General features: G+C 42.6%; 1 protein-coding gene across 4 annotated transcripts in view; it reads left to right on the top strand.

Annotated features, from left to right (window-relative positions):
* cux1a (cut-like homeobox 1a) overlaps positions 1-17,638 on the top strand; it is a 34,861-nt gene that overhangs the window by 12,464 nt on the left and 4,759 nt on the right. For 2 of the 4 annotated variants that reach the window (XR_008388048.1, XM_053644508.1), the window contains exons 3-19: positions 424-471; positions 5,127-5,205; positions 6,194-6,331; positions 6,464-6,581; positions 8,812-8,860; positions 9,455-9,613; positions 10,467-10,525; positions 11,396-11,444; positions 11,569-11,668; positions 12,465-12,974; positions 13,383-13,481; positions 13,621-13,904; positions 14,062-14,391; positions 14,807-14,945; positions 15,541-15,753; positions 16,115-16,303; positions 17,157-17,409. Coding sequence is in view for 3 of the 4 variants with exons in the window: in XM_053644508.1 (XP_053500483.1) it covers positions 424-471; positions 5,127-5,205; positions 6,194-6,331; positions 6,464-6,581; positions 8,812-8,860; positions 9,455-9,613; positions 10,467-10,525; positions 11,396-11,444; positions 11,569-11,668; positions 12,465-12,974; positions 13,383-13,481; positions 13,621-13,904; positions 14,062-14,391; positions 14,807-14,945; positions 15,541-15,753; positions 16,115-16,303; positions 17,157-17,409 (2,816 nt within the window). In the remaining variant the exon portion in view is untranslated. The remainder of the gene's footprint in view (positions 1-423; positions 472-5,126; positions 5,206-6,193; positions 6,332-6,463; positions 6,582-8,811; positions 8,861-9,454; positions 9,614-10,466; positions 10,526-11,395; positions 11,445-11,568; positions 11,669-12,464; positions 12,975-13,382; positions 13,482-13,620; positions 13,905-14,061; positions 14,392-14,806; positions 14,946-15,540; positions 15,754-16,114; positions 16,304-17,156; positions 17,410-17,638) is intronic. The other 2 variants (XM_053644510.1, XM_053644509.1) reach the window with 2 other exon arrangements.

Genomic DNA, 17,638 nt, shown 5'->3' with positions numbered 1-17,638 from the left:
AAAGCAGCCTGGAAAGTTACCTTAATGACTGTGTGTGTGAGTATGTGTGTGTGTGTGTGTGATGAGAGAGGACGAGGTGTGCCTGTATTTCCCCCCACTATAAACATTTCATATCAGCGTGATTGGCTGGAATTCACATCTGTTACACAGGATCCTGGGGAAGAGGGAAGCAGGAATGTCTGAGGAGCACAGAATCAGGATGATGTCGTAATGATTATTTACCATTAGTACATATTTAGTGACATCAGTGTATCGGGGGATTTGATTGGCCGTCACAGAAAAGCAAAAATCAGAGTGTGTGAATAAGTTAGCGTTAAATACAGTCATTAAATCTGGTGCAGCGCTTGTGTGTCACACACTTAATTACAGGTTTAACATCCCAGACTCATCGTGTGTGTGTGTGTGTGTGTGTGTGTGTTGCAGGATTTACACGAACACATCACTCCACTGTTAAAGGGCTTCCAGTCTGAGGTAAGACATATTGCTCTTCTTCTCCTTCTTCCTCTGTAGGGAATGTTCTTTATGAAATCTTTCTCACCGAAACACACAGGAATTAATGAGTTGAGGAATTAATGCTGCGTTCCACGAGCATAACTTGTATTTCGTAATTCCCGACCTTTCCACACTTCGTAGCTCAAACACACAGAGGTCGAACAACGACGTAATCGCGAGCTCCGCTGTCCCGCTTCTGCGTGAAGTCTAATTCAGCATCAGTCCTCCATGTTTGTTTTCCTCTCTCACCTCCAAGCTCGCAGCCTGATTGGTCCAGAGGTTAAAAAAAAAAATCGCTTGATGTCACTCGACACTTTTTTCAAATTTTGTAAGCTGTGTTCCACTTAGAATTGTCCCGCTTGTCATGGGATTCTATATTACACAAAACGTGTGCTGGTGTGTGACAAAAAAACCCAAAACAAACACCCCCAAAAAGTGTGAAAGCAGCGTGTCTCTTCATGTTTTCGTCTGTCAGTACTTTGATATCAACAAGAATTGCGCGTTTTTAAGAATTTACACACATGGAATATAAAATTCAAAGTGCACTAAACACCGTTTTTCTTTTTCTTTTACGGCGTGTTTTACAGACGGATCAAAAATACAAAGATGGAAAGGAAGTGATGAATAAATATTCACGAAACTGTTTTAGTCCATAAATATATAAAGCAGTTTTATGGTCCTGTGGTTTAGTTTTTGAACTTTTTTTTTTTTTTGTTTCACTTTGAAACTTTTTTCTTAAAGAATCTGCAGACTGTACAGGATATTCAGGAAATAACCCCCCAAATGTTTTTCTTTTCCTGTCAGCGCTGCTTTTTTTAGTTATATTAAAACCCTGGAGTGCTGCGACAGCGTGTGTGTGTGTGTGTGTGTGTATGTGTGTGTGTTTGTACTGTAAATAGTCATGAAGACGTCGTCCTCTTTCCCAGTAACGTATCAGTTTGTGTTCACACACAAGCTGCTGATTATTTAACAGGAATTACAGGAATTAGATTAAATCATTCTCCGGTCACTGCTGAATCCATGTGTGTGTGTGTGTGACAGAGAGAAGGTGGGGGTGGGGGGGGCTTTTGTCTACTGCAGTCCTTTGGGTGTTTCTGTGATACAGAAAAAACTCTACAGTTTCAGTCCTTCATCAACTAAGCAGCTATAAATAGAGAGTGATTAAACTTCCTTCTCTTTCTGTGTGTGTGTATGTGTGTTTGTGTGTGTGTGTATGAGAGAGAGAGGGGAATGTTTTTGTCAGACATCTTCACTAACACACACACAGTTTGGTCTCTGGAGACTTAGAAGGAAGCTGATAATATGGCATCATTTGTCTTATATATATATATATATATATATATATATATATATATATATATATATATATATATATATTACACACACACACACACACTGAACAGGCCACAAGTCTTCTTGCCTCCTGAATACACTCTCATTTCCTGACAGGAAAAAAGTCTCTCAGTAATAAAAATATGACTTTAAAAACAATTGATCGAGAGAGGGAGAGAAACAGAGAGACAGAAAGAGAGGCAGAAAAGAGGGAGAGAAAGAGAGAGACGCATAGGGAGACAGACAGAGAGGCTGAAAAGAGGGAGAGAGACAGATAGACAGAGAGAGAGAGACAGAAAAGAGTGAGAGAAAGAGAGATAAAGAAATAGATAGATATGGACAGTGAGAGTCAGTAATAGAAACAGACAGACAGAATAAGAGAACAAGATTCCCAGAGAGAGAGAAAGAGAGGTAGACACACAGAGAGTTAGAGAGAAAAAGAGAGGTAGACACACAGAGAGTGAGAGAGAGAAAGAGAGGTAGACACACAGAGAGTGAGAGAGAAAAAGAGAGGTAGACACACAGAGAGTGAGAGAGAAAAAGAGAGGTAGACACAGAGAGTGAGAGAGAAAAAGAGAGGTAGACACACAGAGAGTGAGAGAGAAAAAGAGAGGTAGACACACAGAGAGTGAGAGAGAGAAAGAGAGGTAGACACACAGAGAGTGAGAGAGAAAAAGAGAGGTAGACACAGAGAGTGAGAGAGAAAGAGAGGTAGACACACAGAGAGTGAGAGAGAAAAAGAGAGGTAGACACAGAGAGTGAGAGAGAGGGAGAGTGAGAAAGAAAGAGAGGTAGACACACAGAGAGTGAGACAGAGGATGAGAGAGAGAGCAAGAGAGGTAGACAGAGAGTGAGAGAGAGCGAGTGAGATAGAGAGCAAGAGAGGTAGACACACAGAGACAGAGAGAGAGTGAGAGAGAGAAAGAGAGGTAGACACACAGAGAGACAGAGAGAGAGTGAGAGAGAGAGAAAGAGAGGTAGACACAGAGTGAGAGCGAGAGAGAGATAGAGAGCAAGAGAGGTAGACACACAGAGAGTGAGAGAGCGCGAGAGAGAGAAAGAGAGGTAGACAGAGAGAGAGAGAGCGAGCGAGAGAGAAAGAGAGGTAGACACAGAGAGAGAGAGAGCGAGAGAGAGAAAGAGAGGTAGACACACAGAGAGTGAGCGAGAGAGAGAAAGAGAGGTAGACACAGAAAGAGAGCGAGAGAGAGAGAAAGAGAGGTAGACAGAGAGAGAGAGAGAGAGAGAGCGAGCGAGAGAGAAAGAGAGGTAGACAGAGAGTGAGAGAGAGAGTGAGAGAGAGAAAGAGAGAGCAAGAGAGGTAGACACACACAGAGAGAGAGCGAGAGAGAGAAAGAGAGGTAGACACACAGAGAGTGAGAGAGAGAGAGAAAGAGAGGTAGACACACACACAGAGAGAGAGAGAGACAGAAGCTTAGTCTCTCCAGCTGTCTGAGTCAATCCAGATGTTTTTTGTACACAGAAACATCTGGAACTGTTTAATTCTCCCACAGGACTGTAAAGTGTGTAACAGCATTTTATTAGACTTTTCTGCTCCTGTATGACACACACACACACACACACACACACAGTACTGTACACATAGTGCTCCTGCTGTTACCAAAACAATCATCAGTCTCAAGGGAAACGGGGAAAAGGCAGAAGTGAGACTTGTGCTGCGTTGCCTCAGAGCGTTATTAGCAGAGTTAGCTTGTGTTCTAATTAGCAATGCTAGGTTTAAAAAAAATATATTTAACCTAGTTAATTATAGCACACCACTCATAAATTAAGTCTTTTTTATATTTTTTTAGATGATGTTACTAAAGACATTTATTTAAATAAACATATCTGGTTTGACATTTACCTCCCGTTAGCTTGCTATTAAAAAAGCTAGCTAGCATCACGTTGAGAGGACAGGGTACATTAGCGAGACATAAAGTGTAGCTGTAGCCGTGGTGAGATCCTTAAAGACCACCGCTCTCACCACACCACATGCTGGCTTTGACAGATCTGTGTGAAGTACAACATTCAGACAGAAATTAGCGGGTTTGGTTTGTTTACGCTGTCAGATGTGTCTAATCTGTGATGCTAACTAGAAGTGTGTGTCGCTCTCAGCCTGTTATTTTTCCTCCGGCGGGCGCCAGCGTCGTGTTTCATGTCTCGTGTCTTCATTACAGCAGAGTCACTTAAACACCAGCTGTCATCTTCTGGCGTAAATACGTCATCCGTGGCTCAAACCCGATCGTTACGGAGTCCAGGCGGCTAATCTGGGAACATTTTCACAGCTTTTCTGCCGTTCGGTGTTTTAGCGAGACACTTTTACGGCTTTCTGAAACCCGTAATACGCATCAGAAGGAAAAATGTACTTGTTCTACTCACAGTAAACATGACCAGTGAACAGCATTTTCATTTATTTCTTTTTGCCTGGGAGCTAGCATGCTAATCTGAGGTACTCAGATGTATTTTGCTGTGTTTGGCAACGAGATCTATTTTTTTGTGTCGAAGCTCAAAGTCATGAGTTTATGTTAATTTGATCAGTATGGCTGTGATCTAGCTAGCGTTCCATGCTAAGTATAATTACACTGTAATGTTAGGCATACGAAGTGTTTTACTAGTAAATGTCCAACACATCTGAGGTAAAAGTTGACGTTCCGGATAATTCCATCTCGTTTTCACTGCCACTGCGTCTTCACCGTGTGTGTATAAAAGACGCAACACGTATTCTCGTGATTTTTAACCCCTTGAACAGCGAGTGCATTGTCGAATTTTATTTAAACATTAGAAACATTTAAGCCAAGCAGAAAGAAGTATTTCATGCGCATGTGCTGTATGACATTTGAATAAATGTTAGCGCGATGCTAAATGTGTTTTCAGCGTAATAGCCGTACGGAGTGTTTTATCAGTGATTACCCAACACATCTGAGGTAAATGTTGATGTCCTGAAATGTAAGAGCTACGTGTTAGCTAGCTAAATAGTTAGCCTCGGTAAGCAGATAACTTGTGTTTGGCGTCAAAGCAATATTTTCATGACTATCTAACCATCATGTATCTGACGTCCTGTTGAATATCGACCAATTTTATCAGCGGAACCCTTAAATACTTTGAAACATATTACAGGTGTAATGAAATATCGATTTAACGGCATACCATGATCATCAAATCAGGAATACTTCTACTGCTAACGTTACGCTACACCAGTGTACACAGTGATGCGAAGAAAACAACACAATTGAAGGTTAAACACTCCTCATTGTTAAAGGGTTAACAGTGGTGTGTGTATGTGTGTGTGTGTTCTGTTCCAGATTGACGCTCTGTGTGAAAGGAGTAAAGAGTCGGAGGCTGCTTTCCTCAGCGTGTACAAGAGATTAATCGATGTCCCAGGTGTGTGTCAAATTCACACACACACACGCACACACACACACTGTTTCACTAGAGTGAGAATAACATAAACACATCAGTCTTATTTATGAGGTTTGTGCATCTCTCTCTCTCTCTCTCTCTCTCTCTCTCTCACACACACACACACACACACACACACACACACATACTCCTGTAATGACTTCACCGGCTTTAGGGAGATTGGACTGTTCCAGACACACACACACACACACACACACACACATGTAGGAGCTTTGGTTACACTACAACACTACAGTAATGTGTGTGTTCCTAAACAGCATTTAATCCACTCGAGAATGTGTGTGTGTGTGTCTGCCTGACTTTTGGCTGAACTAAAGTTCAATAGCTGTGTGGGAGGCCTTCAAGGCTTACAAACACACACACACACACACACACACACACACACAAAAAGGCGTGCTGGGACAGGACTCCCCGTCTGTATAATCACTCAGTATCCCCAAATTACTGGTGTGTGTGTGTGTGTGTGTGTCGTCTGGGAATGTCTGCCTTTATCTGTGAAATCTGGAGCTTGTTCATTCCTGTCTGACAGTGTCATCACATCACAGTGTCTGTGCTGTGTGTGCGTGTGTGTGTGAGCATGAGACTATTGAATCATATTACTCAATAAATAGCAAACTAATATTAGTTCTAAGCAATACATAATTAACCACAGGGGGGTGTGTGTGTGTCTATGTGTGTATAAAAATTAGCATCACGCTTAGGTAATGCGAATCAGTTCCTATACACATGTTTCTAGCTAATAGCTCTATAACCTGCTCTATAAGGAGTGAAATAACTAGCAGGCTAGTGTAAATTAGCTAAAAGTAAATAGCTAGCCAACGAACATATAACAAGGGTTTAAATATAGCTACTAGGTTTAGTTAGCAGTTTAAATTACGAATTAATTCATTGTTAATTATATGAATAATTTTTGCTTGTCTGTCTTTGTCTTCACCTGTCTGTCTCTCAGACCCCGTGTCTGCGTTAGAGGTGGTGCAGCAGCTGCAGATTGCAGTTATTAAGATGCGCGACGTGGAGGCAGAGAATCAGAAGTTGAGAGAGAGACTGCAGGAGTACGACAGAGAGGTCGCAGAGGTCAAAGGTCACGGTAACAGCTCACACTTATGTATAATGCAGTATGTGTGTGTGTTTATATATGCATATATATATACACCTCCCTCTGTCTGTCCTTAGTTAAGGAAACTGTATCTGTTAACGTTTCTCTCTTTTTGTCTTGTAGAAGAGACAATTAAAGCTTTGAGGGAGAAATTGGAGTCTTACGAACACTTAATTCAGTGCGGAACGAAAGACGAGGATGAAGAAGAACAACGCGACGCTGACTGTGCAGGAAAAGAAAGGTCAGTTACATGAAACGTTTCAAGATGCTAATAAGATATCAGTGTAGTGTATAGCCAATCGCAAATTTAATCACATGACATCACCAAAAATGTTTTGTGTTTACACATTCGCTAGCTAGTAAGCATAGTTCTGAATTGTATAATATTAGTTAAAATAACATTAGCTAGCCAGAAAGCATGTGTTTAGGCTTCAATTACACGTTGATTTGTCTAGCATTGGATAGCTTGCTTGAGAAATTGCCTAGCTAATTAAAGGCAAATAGCTGGAAGGTACAGTGCCCTCCATTAATATTGGCACCCTTGGTAAATATGAGCAAAGAAGGCTGTGAAAAAGAAGGCTGTCTTTATTATTTAACTGTGCCTTATTTAACTTAACTTTTTATTATTTGATCTTTTGCTCAGAAAATTCACAAAAATACTCTGCTCTCATGGATATCAAACAATCAGCACAACACAACACAGGTTTATCAACAAACAAAAAAAGATAACAGGTCTGAGTCTTATAATGTACAGGTGCATCTAAAAAAAAAAAATAGAATATCGTGGAAAAGTAAATTGTTGTTCCGTAATTAAATTTAAAAAGTGGAACTTTCATGTATTCTAGATTCGTTACACATAAAGTGAAATATTTCAAGCCTTTTTTTGTTTTAATTTTGATGATTACGGCTTACAGCTCACGGAAATCAAAAATCCAGTATCTCAAAATATTAGAATAAAGAATTTGTAATAGTCGACCTGATGAAAAGTATGTTAATTTATGACCTCGATACTCGGTCTGGGCTTTAATCCTTTTGCATGAATTACTGCATCAGTGCAGCGTGGCATGGAGGCGATCAGCCTGTGGAACTGCTGAGGTGTTCTGGAAGCCCAGGTTGCTTTGACAGCGGCTCGTCTGTATTCTTGGGTCTGGTGTCTCTTGTAGATTCTCTATGGGGTTCGGGTCAGGCGAATCGGATAATTTGTCCTGGTCAAGGTCCATGGCAGGACCTTGATTTTGTGGCCAGTAAACCATTTTTGTGTTGATTTTGATGTATGTTTTGGATCACTGTCCTGCTGGAAGATCCAACCACGACCCATTTTAAGCTTTCTGGCAGAGGCAGTCAGGTTTTCATTTAATATCGGTTGATATTTGATAGAGTCCATGATGCCATGTATCCTAACAAAATGTCCAGGTCTTCTGGCAGAAAAACAGCCCCAAAACATTAAAGAGCCACCAGCATATTTAACTGTGTACATGAGGTACTTTTCCATATGGCTACCTCTCTGTGTGTACACCTCTCTTTGTACACCATCTGTCCAATTAAACACCAATGTTCAGAAGTGGGTGGGGCTTGTAGAACAGCTAGCAGCGATAGGTTAATAAGGTGACATTAGCACTGAACGCAGTCTGACGCGGTTTATTGCACTGTATGAAAAGACTTTATTCAGTCGTAACATGCGTCTTGTAAAGAGCACAAACATGGATGGGATTAACAAGAACAGGAAACAGCGACTAAATAAGGAAAGTGGAAACTAAAAAGGGCCAGACGGTGTGTGGAAAGCCAAAGGGGTCAGACCTAAGCATCATTCAACAGCGTGTACTTATGTCTGGGACACATAGGGAGCCTACCTAGGGAGCCTACCTAGGGAATCTACTTACAAATGGCAGTAGAAAGAGACGTGTGGATAAATATTGAGCTTTAGAGTGAAGGGAAGGGAAAAAGGGCCTCTGACTTGTGCGCACACACACGCACACACACACACACACACACACACACACACACACACACACACACACACACACACACCCCATGCCAAAGTGTGTGTGTGTGTGTGTGTGTGTGTGCGTGTGTTATGAGCTAACAGACACTGTTATAACAGATTTAGAGATCATGTGACTCTGCTTTGAACACACAGTACATTCTGCGGATTAGCGTGAAACCGAGAGGGCCTAAAACAGTGTGTGTGTGTGTGTGTGTGTGTGTGTGTGCGTGCGTGTGTGGGTGTGTGTGTGTGTGCTTAATATAAACAATTGTGCTGAAAATGGAGCCATAAAGTCTGTTCCCAGGCTCAGGGCTCCTCCTGATGGCAGGTGTGTGTTAACCACGCTGATGTACATTGATGTCTCTGTGTGTGCATATGTGTGTGTGTGTGTGTGTGTGTGATTAATGATATGTTTGAATAAAAAGCTAAATTTATTCAGAAGATTATGACGCAGTGGTGGTGATAACGGCGTGGTTTCTCTTCTCAGACTCGATGAGAATGAAGCGGCGATGACGGATGTAGAGACAGCCAATCAGGTGACAGCTCTAACCTCAAACATCCTGTGATTTATTAATTAAAATTCTGTTTTTTCAGCTACCGCTAACTGTGTATTTCTAATTTTAACTTAAATTTTTCATTATTGCTGTTTGCGAGATGCAGTAACCTGGCAGTTTGCTAAATCAGTGTCCAAATTATTCTTTTTCACTCTCAACCTCTTTTTGTTTTGTTGTAACAAGAAAAATATGTGGGTGGAGTCAGTGGTCCTTGTGGGCGTGCCTATAACATGACTGACATTGTTTTTCTCAGGCGTACGGCATGTGCGCTTAGTGTGTCCCCCCTGTATTTGTAACAGTAAGAACAATAAAAACAATCATCACGGCACCTTTAAAACAGGAACTACAACCAAAACACAGAGCACATGGTGCTGTTGCCATGGGAACAATCACTGTAGGCAATTTGAGTGTAGTGGAGGTCTTTATCCCCACTTTGTTCCCTCTTCTGATACCAGGACACTTTGAAGGGTGCCTCTGTAGTGCACTCAGGACTAAGGTGAGTGTTATTGGGTTCAGTTTAGGAAGTACATGGTGATATCATGGTGTGTGTGTGTGTGTGTGTGTGTGTGTGTGTAGGCTCTGGAGGCGGAGCTTGTGATGAAGCAGAGAGAGGTGGAGCGTCTGATGGAGAACGTACAGAAACTCCAGAGCAGCCTGACTGAACTCGCCAACTCAACAGCCAATCAGATCAGAGAATTACAGCAGCAGCTCGACTCAAAACACGCACTGCTGCAGGTCTGATACACGTACACACACACACACATACACACACACACACCCACTACATAGTGCGCTTCTGTATGATTAATGGAAAATATTATGGACCTTTTTAATAACACTGTTAAAATATGTTTGAATGTTTAAATATGGTGCATTGTGGGTAATCTGCACCAGTGAGGGCCTGCTCCATTCATATTGATGCTAACCATACTGTGAGTGCACAAGTAGGATTCCAAAATAGTGCACTATATAGTGATTATGGTATGATTTAAATATGAAGAATGTATCCTATCTGTTACTGATCCCCCATAAAGACTTCCTGTAGGTATTAGGGAGTAAAGTGCAGGGATTAGGGAGCAGGGAGTAGTAAGGAAGAGTATGGAGCAAAGATTAGGGAATACAGAGTAGAGATTAGCAGTTAGGGTTCAAGGAATGGCGAGTAGGTAGTAGTGAGTAGGGATTAAGGAGTGAAGTGTAGGGATTAGGGAGTAGGTAATAACGGTTGGGGATTACAGAGGAGGGATTAGGTGGCAGGGAGTAGTCAGTAGTGGGTAAGGACTAGGAGCAAAGGTGCAGGGAGTAGGCATTAGGGATTAGAGAGATTATGTAATAGGTACTAGTGAGTAGGGAGTAGATCTTGGGTAGTAAAGTGCAGGGAGTAGATAGTAGTGAGTAGGGATTAGAGACTGGAATAGGTTTTAGGGAGCAGTGAGTAGGGAGTAAGCAGTAGGGATTAGGGATTAGGGAGTAGATAGCAGTGAGTAGAGATTATGGAGTAGGAAGCAGGGATTAGGGATTAGTGAGTAAGTAAATTATGATGGTGTGATAGATGTTTCAGTGGACTTTTTATTTGTTGTTTTGTTTTTAGGAGCTTGAGGAGAAACTGGAGGCTCAGGCAGATTATGAGGAGATAAAAAGGGAACTGAGGTGAGTTATAAACATTTAGACCGTAACACACCACAGGTTTAATTTTTTTCTACGTTTAGAAGTTGTATGCGAGTCACTGATTTTCTGAGGTTCTTTACATTTCCAGACGAAAGGCACCATATTGATAAAAATGAGAAGACCGAATGTCTTTTTAAAGAAACGGAGCTTTTAAAGATGTACTTTGCAGAACTACTGGATTCAGAACTCTGTAACATTTGGATCCAACTGTATTTAGTATCGGCTTTAAAGAGCGACTCTGTGCTTTATCGACTCTCAGATCTGTAATGAGGTTGTTAACCCCGTTAGCGTGAGCCGTGAGCTAACTGATTAAATCTCGACTCGATTTGAGGCTATTAAAGTCGATAAAGTTGGCCGGTGGTGAATGTGGGCCGTTGTTCAGCTGTTGTACTGCGTTTAAATCCGTCCTGATGGCCTGTTGGGACACATTCCACTGTAATGGAGGGAAATGTTTGGGGGGGGGGAACTCGTTTAACGGCATGAACCGGACGAAGCATGGTGTGTTTGCACGCTGTGTTTTACGTCTATAACCGTTTAATCCTCAAAAAATTTAATTATATTGAGACTTAAAATGTCCCTGCGGTCAAAGACCACGTGTTTCCAGAACACATACTAGTTTTATTTTCTGTAATAACAGCTTTATTATATTTAATTATAGAACACTTATGGTGTGTATAGTAATCTTTTATATTAAGTGTTCTGGCTCGGATGCTTCAGTAGTGAAGATAAACGTTGCTTCAGGGTGAGAAGTGAGCTTCCAAGTGAACTCCTTTCTCTGCTTTTGTGTGTGTAGTCCTGCTTGTATACATTTTTCCTACTGCATCTTAATTCACGACATTCTCCCATCACTAGGGTCCTCAGATCCGTGGAGCTCGGTTCCTCGGAGCGTCCCGCAGAACAGGTAAGGCTTCAAGACTTTACTAAGTGTCATCTATTTTCTTCATCTCCGAGCCCAGGAAGCGGCTCTCATGCTCAGGACTCCCAGTGAAACAAAAACAAGATCTGTACGATGTGTTTGTGCACAGGGTTCCCCGACACAGCAGGACGCGTCGCTTTCCAGGCAGGACGACAGCGGCCAGGACAGAGACTGCGTCCAAAAACAACCCACTAACAAAGACTTCACCGGTGAGTGTTTGTTTGAGGAGGCGTTTGGATAAAATACATGACGCGTGTTGGTGATAAAATACAAAAAAACATGAAATTTTAGCTTTATATGGAAAATATCTAGCACAGAGAAACACTGGAGCTGCCTCAGGGTTAATAACCGCATCCGTATAGAGAATATTAACAACATAGGTAAATAAAATATAAACGATAAGTGGTCTAGAACAGACTGGTGTAACACACTAACGTTGCTTATTTATGCTCGGAGAAATCCACAAATGAATGTATCCTGCAGCGAACATTTACAAAAAGGGCTTAAGGAGCAGAGGGAGCGAGTTAACGAAGCTTTGACCAAATATGAAAAACAGGAAATATGAACAGGTGCAACAGAAAGAGTGAGGGTTAATGAGGACAGGAAACGATGACCATAAAAGGAAAGCAGATAACAAAAGGCCTGTGAAGAGTGAGCAGGATGGAATCAGTGGACCAGAGACACTTTTTAGGTCACTTTATTCCCTGTAGCGACACACTCAGGTAGGTGTGTGTGTGTGTGATTGTGTGGGACAGGAAATGTCAGGTCAGTACACACCTCTAGGCTTCTCCATGGAAACACTGGTTCTCCTTTGGGATGTGAATCTGATTATAAACCTGATTGTAGTGTTTTAATTCTCACCTGAAGCCAGTTGAACATAATTCTCACCTGTATCCCTGTGTTTTAGTGTTTTAGTCAGTCCTGTCCTTAATTCATTTCTTTCTTTCTTCACCAGTTTATCAGGGTTTTATACTCTCTGGTGTTTAATATTGTTGTCTCATTCAGGTTCTGCTGAGAGTCGTCTTCCTGCCCCGCCTTCAACCACACCTCCTCAATCCGACCACACCCACTCACAGACTCCACCCCTTTCTCAAATCCTCCTGAAGAGCAAAGCTCCACCGGAGTCGTCCCGCTCTTTTTCTTCTGATTTGTTCAGGCACCGCTTCAGTGCCGCTTTTCCTCCGCTCTCTGGGAAATCCTCAGTGAACTCGTTTCTCCAGCGGACGTTTGGGCAGAACTCCTACAGCGCGGACCTGCACACGGAGGAGGACGTGGACACTGCTGAAATCGCGCGGCAGGTGAAGGAGCAGCTGCTGAAGCACAACATCGGGCAGCGAGTGTTCGGACACTACGTGCTTGGGTTATCTCAGGGGTCCGTCAGCGAGATCCTCGCTCGCCCCAAACCCTGGAACAAACTGACCGTCCGCGGGAAAGAACCGTTCCACAAGATGAGGCACTTCCTGTCTGACGAGCAGAACATCCTGAACCTGAGGAGCATTCAGGGTCGACAGAGAGGTGATAAACAAATAACATTACGGATGTTATTAACGTTCAGAGAACTCTAATCACAAATTCGGCTTGTAAATGTCGAATCCATATATGTAATTCCATATATGGATTCAAAGACACGCCTTCTCTAGGCCCCACCCCCTCACGTCAAACTGATCTACTGAGAAATTTCTATAAAACTAAGGTGATATGGTGGCATTTGGTGGTGGTTTGATTTTTTTTCTCTCTTTGTTCTCTCTCTCTCTCTCTCTCTCTCTGATTCTCTCTCTCTCTCTCCATCTGTCTACCTGCCTTTCCTTTTCTGTCTCTGTCTTTCTATACATCTTCCTGCCTCTCTCGTTATCTGTCGCTTTCCTTTTCTCTCTCTCTTTCTCTATCTCTCTCTCCCTCTCTCTCTCTCTCTCTCTCTCTCAGGTAATATCACCAGTAGAGTCCGTGTTCCTGAAAGCAGCTCGGATGAATCCCGCAGGTCCTTTATGGATCAGACTAAACGGGACCTGCAGGGACACAAAAGTAAGTCGACTACACTTCCTCAGACTATGTGATGTCACTTCCTGCTATTTTTTTTTTTTAATGTATTATCCTGTGTATTCAGGAGGCAGCAAAGGCAGTGTTTGAAACTCAGACCTGTTTCTTCTCTCTGTTCCTGCAGTTGAAGGTGTCCGCTCGTCTTTATCAGTTTCCTCGGATGACAGCCTTCCTTCCATCCTGGACGTTCAGCAGGCGGCGCCCGGTCCCACGATGACCTCTGACCTTTCCAATTTGGGCTCCAAATTACTCGGTTCCTCCATTTCTGTGCTGCCTTACTCACCTCTGGAGGTTAACTCTGCGAAAAACATGTCCGCCTCTCCGGTCATGGACTCCTGGCGAGAGCAGTGGTGGAGCGCGATACAGTGCGAACAGCGCAAAGACACACACAGTCAGGAAGACACAGAGGTACGAGAGATTTATGGACACTGTAGGACTCTGGGGATGTAGGGCCTTTGGAATAAGGTTATCTGGGAATATAGAATGTTAACTAAAAGCATTTGTATGTTATGGGAATCTGCCTGAGATTTCACACTGATCCACTAACTTCCTGTTCTCCCCTCAGCTGGGCAACATGGTGTCTGAGATTCCCTTTTCCACGCAGGATTACTGGAAAGACCAGCCGAGCACAGAGTCTCCATTTCCCAGAAGTTCAGAACAAAATCTGCAGATGTCCAACGCGAACGAGACGCCTCACAGCGGCCCAGTGCTGCCTTCCTCTTCCTCCTCTTCCTCGTCGCTGCAAACAAAGCAAATGAAAGCCACGATGATGCCGCTGACGGCCGAGCAGTACGAAAGATTCATGTACCAGGAAGTGGATACGGTGGAGCTCACGCAGCAGGTCAAAGATAAACTCGCCAAGAATGGCATCTGCCAAAGAATATTTGGGGAAAAGGTACGAAATACGTAGGCCACGCCTCCTTCACTGAGACCGACATAGACAGAGGCCACGCCTCCTTCACTGAGACAGACATAGACAGGCCACTCCTTCACTGAGACCAACATAGACAGAGGCCATGCCTCCTTCACTGAGACAGACAGAGGCCACGCCCCCTTCACTGAGTCAGACAGACAGAGGCCACGCCTCCTTCACAGAGACCAACATAGACAGAGGCCACGCCTCCTTCACTGAGACAGACAGAGGCCATGCCTACTTCACTGAGACTGACACACAAGAGGCCACACCCTCTTCACTGAGATGACTGAACATGATTAGTGTCACTAACAATCAAGAGATGATTGTTCTGAATCAAGAGATGATCAGATCTAAAGACTGAGTTTGTTTTGTGTGTGTGTGTGTGTGTGTGCAGGTTCTGGGCCTCTCTCAGGGCAGTGTGAGTGACATGCTCTCTCGGCCGAAGCAGTGGACTAAACTGACTCAGAAAGGCAGAGAGCCGTTTATACGAATGCAGCTATGGATTGAAGGAGAACTGCAGGACCCCATGAGGGGTAACAGACACACACACACACACACACTTCATTCTAATGTAGTGTTTAAATTTTAGATTAGCCGTGCCTCCAAAATGGCGCAGCTGTCAGCTCGTGTTTAGTTTGCAGTGTGTATCGAAGCAAAACGTGTGTGTGTGTGTGTGTTTGTGTCTTTGTTTGATGTAAAAATCTGTTTTATACACTGTATTCTGAATTTAAAGCCTGATGCAGTAACAAAAACAGTGACCTGGATTTCGAAGAGGAACTAACTGTGTCATCTCATTAATATGCAGTGATTTGTGTGTGTGTGGGTGTGTGTGTGTGTGTGATGTCAGTGCAGTGCATGATGAATTACATCAGCTATGTGACCTACATTAAGGAGCATTAAAGCAGACTAAAAGAAATTCTCCTCCAGGGTGTGTGTGTGTGTGTGTGTGTGAGAGAGAGAGAGAGAGAGAGAGAGCGCGATTGAGGCTGAGGGCACTGCACAACCCTTCATTAGTCACTGTAGACTGAATTCCGCTGAATGTCATCCTGCCCTCTAAGCGAATACACACACACACACACACACACAGAACACAGTACAGTACAGTAATGTTTCTTTGTTCTGTCTCAGCAGAGACTTTGGCGAGTGTTAGCCCCGCCCCAGAGTCTCCTGAAAGCTCCTCTGAAGAGCTCATTAAGCTCGTTAGAGACCAGCAGGAAGAGGCAGAGCCTGAGTCACATGACACCGCAGCCAGCATGCAGGATGTGTTGGTCACGCCGCCGGAACTGGACACCTACTCCATCAGCAAGAGGGTCAGAGAGGTGCTGAGTGATAATAACGTCGGTGAGCCAGAAAGCGAAATAAAATACGTCACGTCTCTCCCTTCATTATCACCGCTGAATTGTAGTTAATACGACTTGTACTTGATAAATAAAATGTTTTAATTATGTACACCGTGTGTAATTAAATGTTTGTGAAAACACAAGATGTAACAGATATAGTTGGGTTTAAAATGCTGAAAATAATTTAAGTAAAATAATTTTGTATTAGTGTGTTTGTTGGAAAAAAAACATTTCAGTTTCTAAAGGCTGATTAATAATTAATCATTTATTAATAATTCTTGAGTTTGTCATTAGTGACTTTTATGAATTAAGATTCATATGTGTTCATGTGTGCACGCATGTGTGTGTGTGTGTGTGTGCAGGTCAGCGTCTGTTTGGTGAGGCTGTTTTGGGTCTGACTCAGGGTTCCGTGTCTGATCTTTTGGCTCGGCCCAAACCGTGGCACAGACTCAGTGTGAAAGGCCGCGAGCCGTTTGTGCGAATGCAGCGATGGCTGAACGACACGAACAACATCCACAAACTGAGAGAAATCAAACACACTGAGAAAAAAGGTACAGCATTCTCACCTTAGAACACACACACACAAACACACAAACACACAAACACACACACACATGCACCTCTCTACAATCTCCATCACAGGTTATAATGCATCCTCATGTCACCAAACCAGAACCACCAATGGAGCAAACGCAGTCATATTTACAAACACAAAATGTCCGCTGGCTCCGCCTCCTTCTCTCTGTGCATACATCATTTGGATATTAACATATTTAGCACAGTGAACACAGGAAAAATACACAAATACTCAAATATTTCCCTACCTGAAGAAATACAGCACTCGGCTAGATCCAGTCATCAACACTAAGGACAGCTGAATACTCTGAATCCTATTATACAAATAATTATACATTATTATATTCAGATGTCTGCTGAGTGTTTCCGAAAACTGGACTGAAGTGGTGCATGTTTTATCTCCTGTAATATTTATTTGGTTAGATTTTATTCAGAGACTGCCCCCTACTGGTGCTGTAACACCATCACACTGTAATGGTTCAGCACAAAACGCAGGACGTATATACTTTCTGTTTTAGTTCTTGTTTTTATTTGAGTAGTTTCACTTTCAGACTAACAGTCTATTTAATAATAGAGCAATAAATGAATTCATGCTGCACTTTGAGTATAACAGCACTGTAATGGCAAAACGTATTTCAGTTAAATTTCTGTAAATGTAAAGAAGACATTCATGAAAGCAGTGAAGTCCTGGGATGTTTAATTGTTCTTAAAATTAATATTCTCTTAAGTGTGTTTTTAATCTTCAATTGAATCTTATTGTTGTATTTCAAGAACACTCCTCTACTGGTGCCCTTTATGATAATCCTGCTGTGTGTGTGTTGTCTCTAGTGTACCTGAAGAGGCGTGTGAGCTCAGTGTGTGAGGACGCTGTGCTGGACAGCGGTGTGTGTGTGGGAGAGTTAGGACAGGAGTATGTTCCTCAGCTGAAGAAGTCTCGGGTGGTCCTCACTGCGCGGGAGAAAGAGGCTCTGAGGAAAGCGTACGAGGAGAAGCCGTATCCTTCGCCAGGAACCATCGAGGAACTCTCACAGCAGCTCGGACTCAAAGCCAGCACCGTCACCAACTGGTTCCACAACTACAGGTCAAACACTCGTAACACACTCTCCATGAGTTATTAAATTACATTAAATAAAATACATTATTATTAGTAGTAGTAGTATTAGTATAATAATAATAATAATTATTATTATTATTAACTAGTTTATAACGATTGCCACTGCTAGTAATAATGATAAAATATTTACATTAGGGATTAAAAAAAGGTTTAAATATATACATGTTTACACTATAAAATCTGTACCAATTACCAG

This window comes from Ictalurus furcatus, chromosome 16 (assembly GCF_023375685.1).
Source record: "Ictalurus furcatus strain D&B chromosome 16, Billie_1.0, whole genome shotgun sequence".
NCBI classification, from domain to species: Eukaryota; Metazoa; Chordata; class Actinopteri; order Siluriformes; family Ictaluridae; genus Ictalurus; species Ictalurus furcatus.
This window is presented reverse-complemented; position numbering and strand designations above follow the sequence as displayed.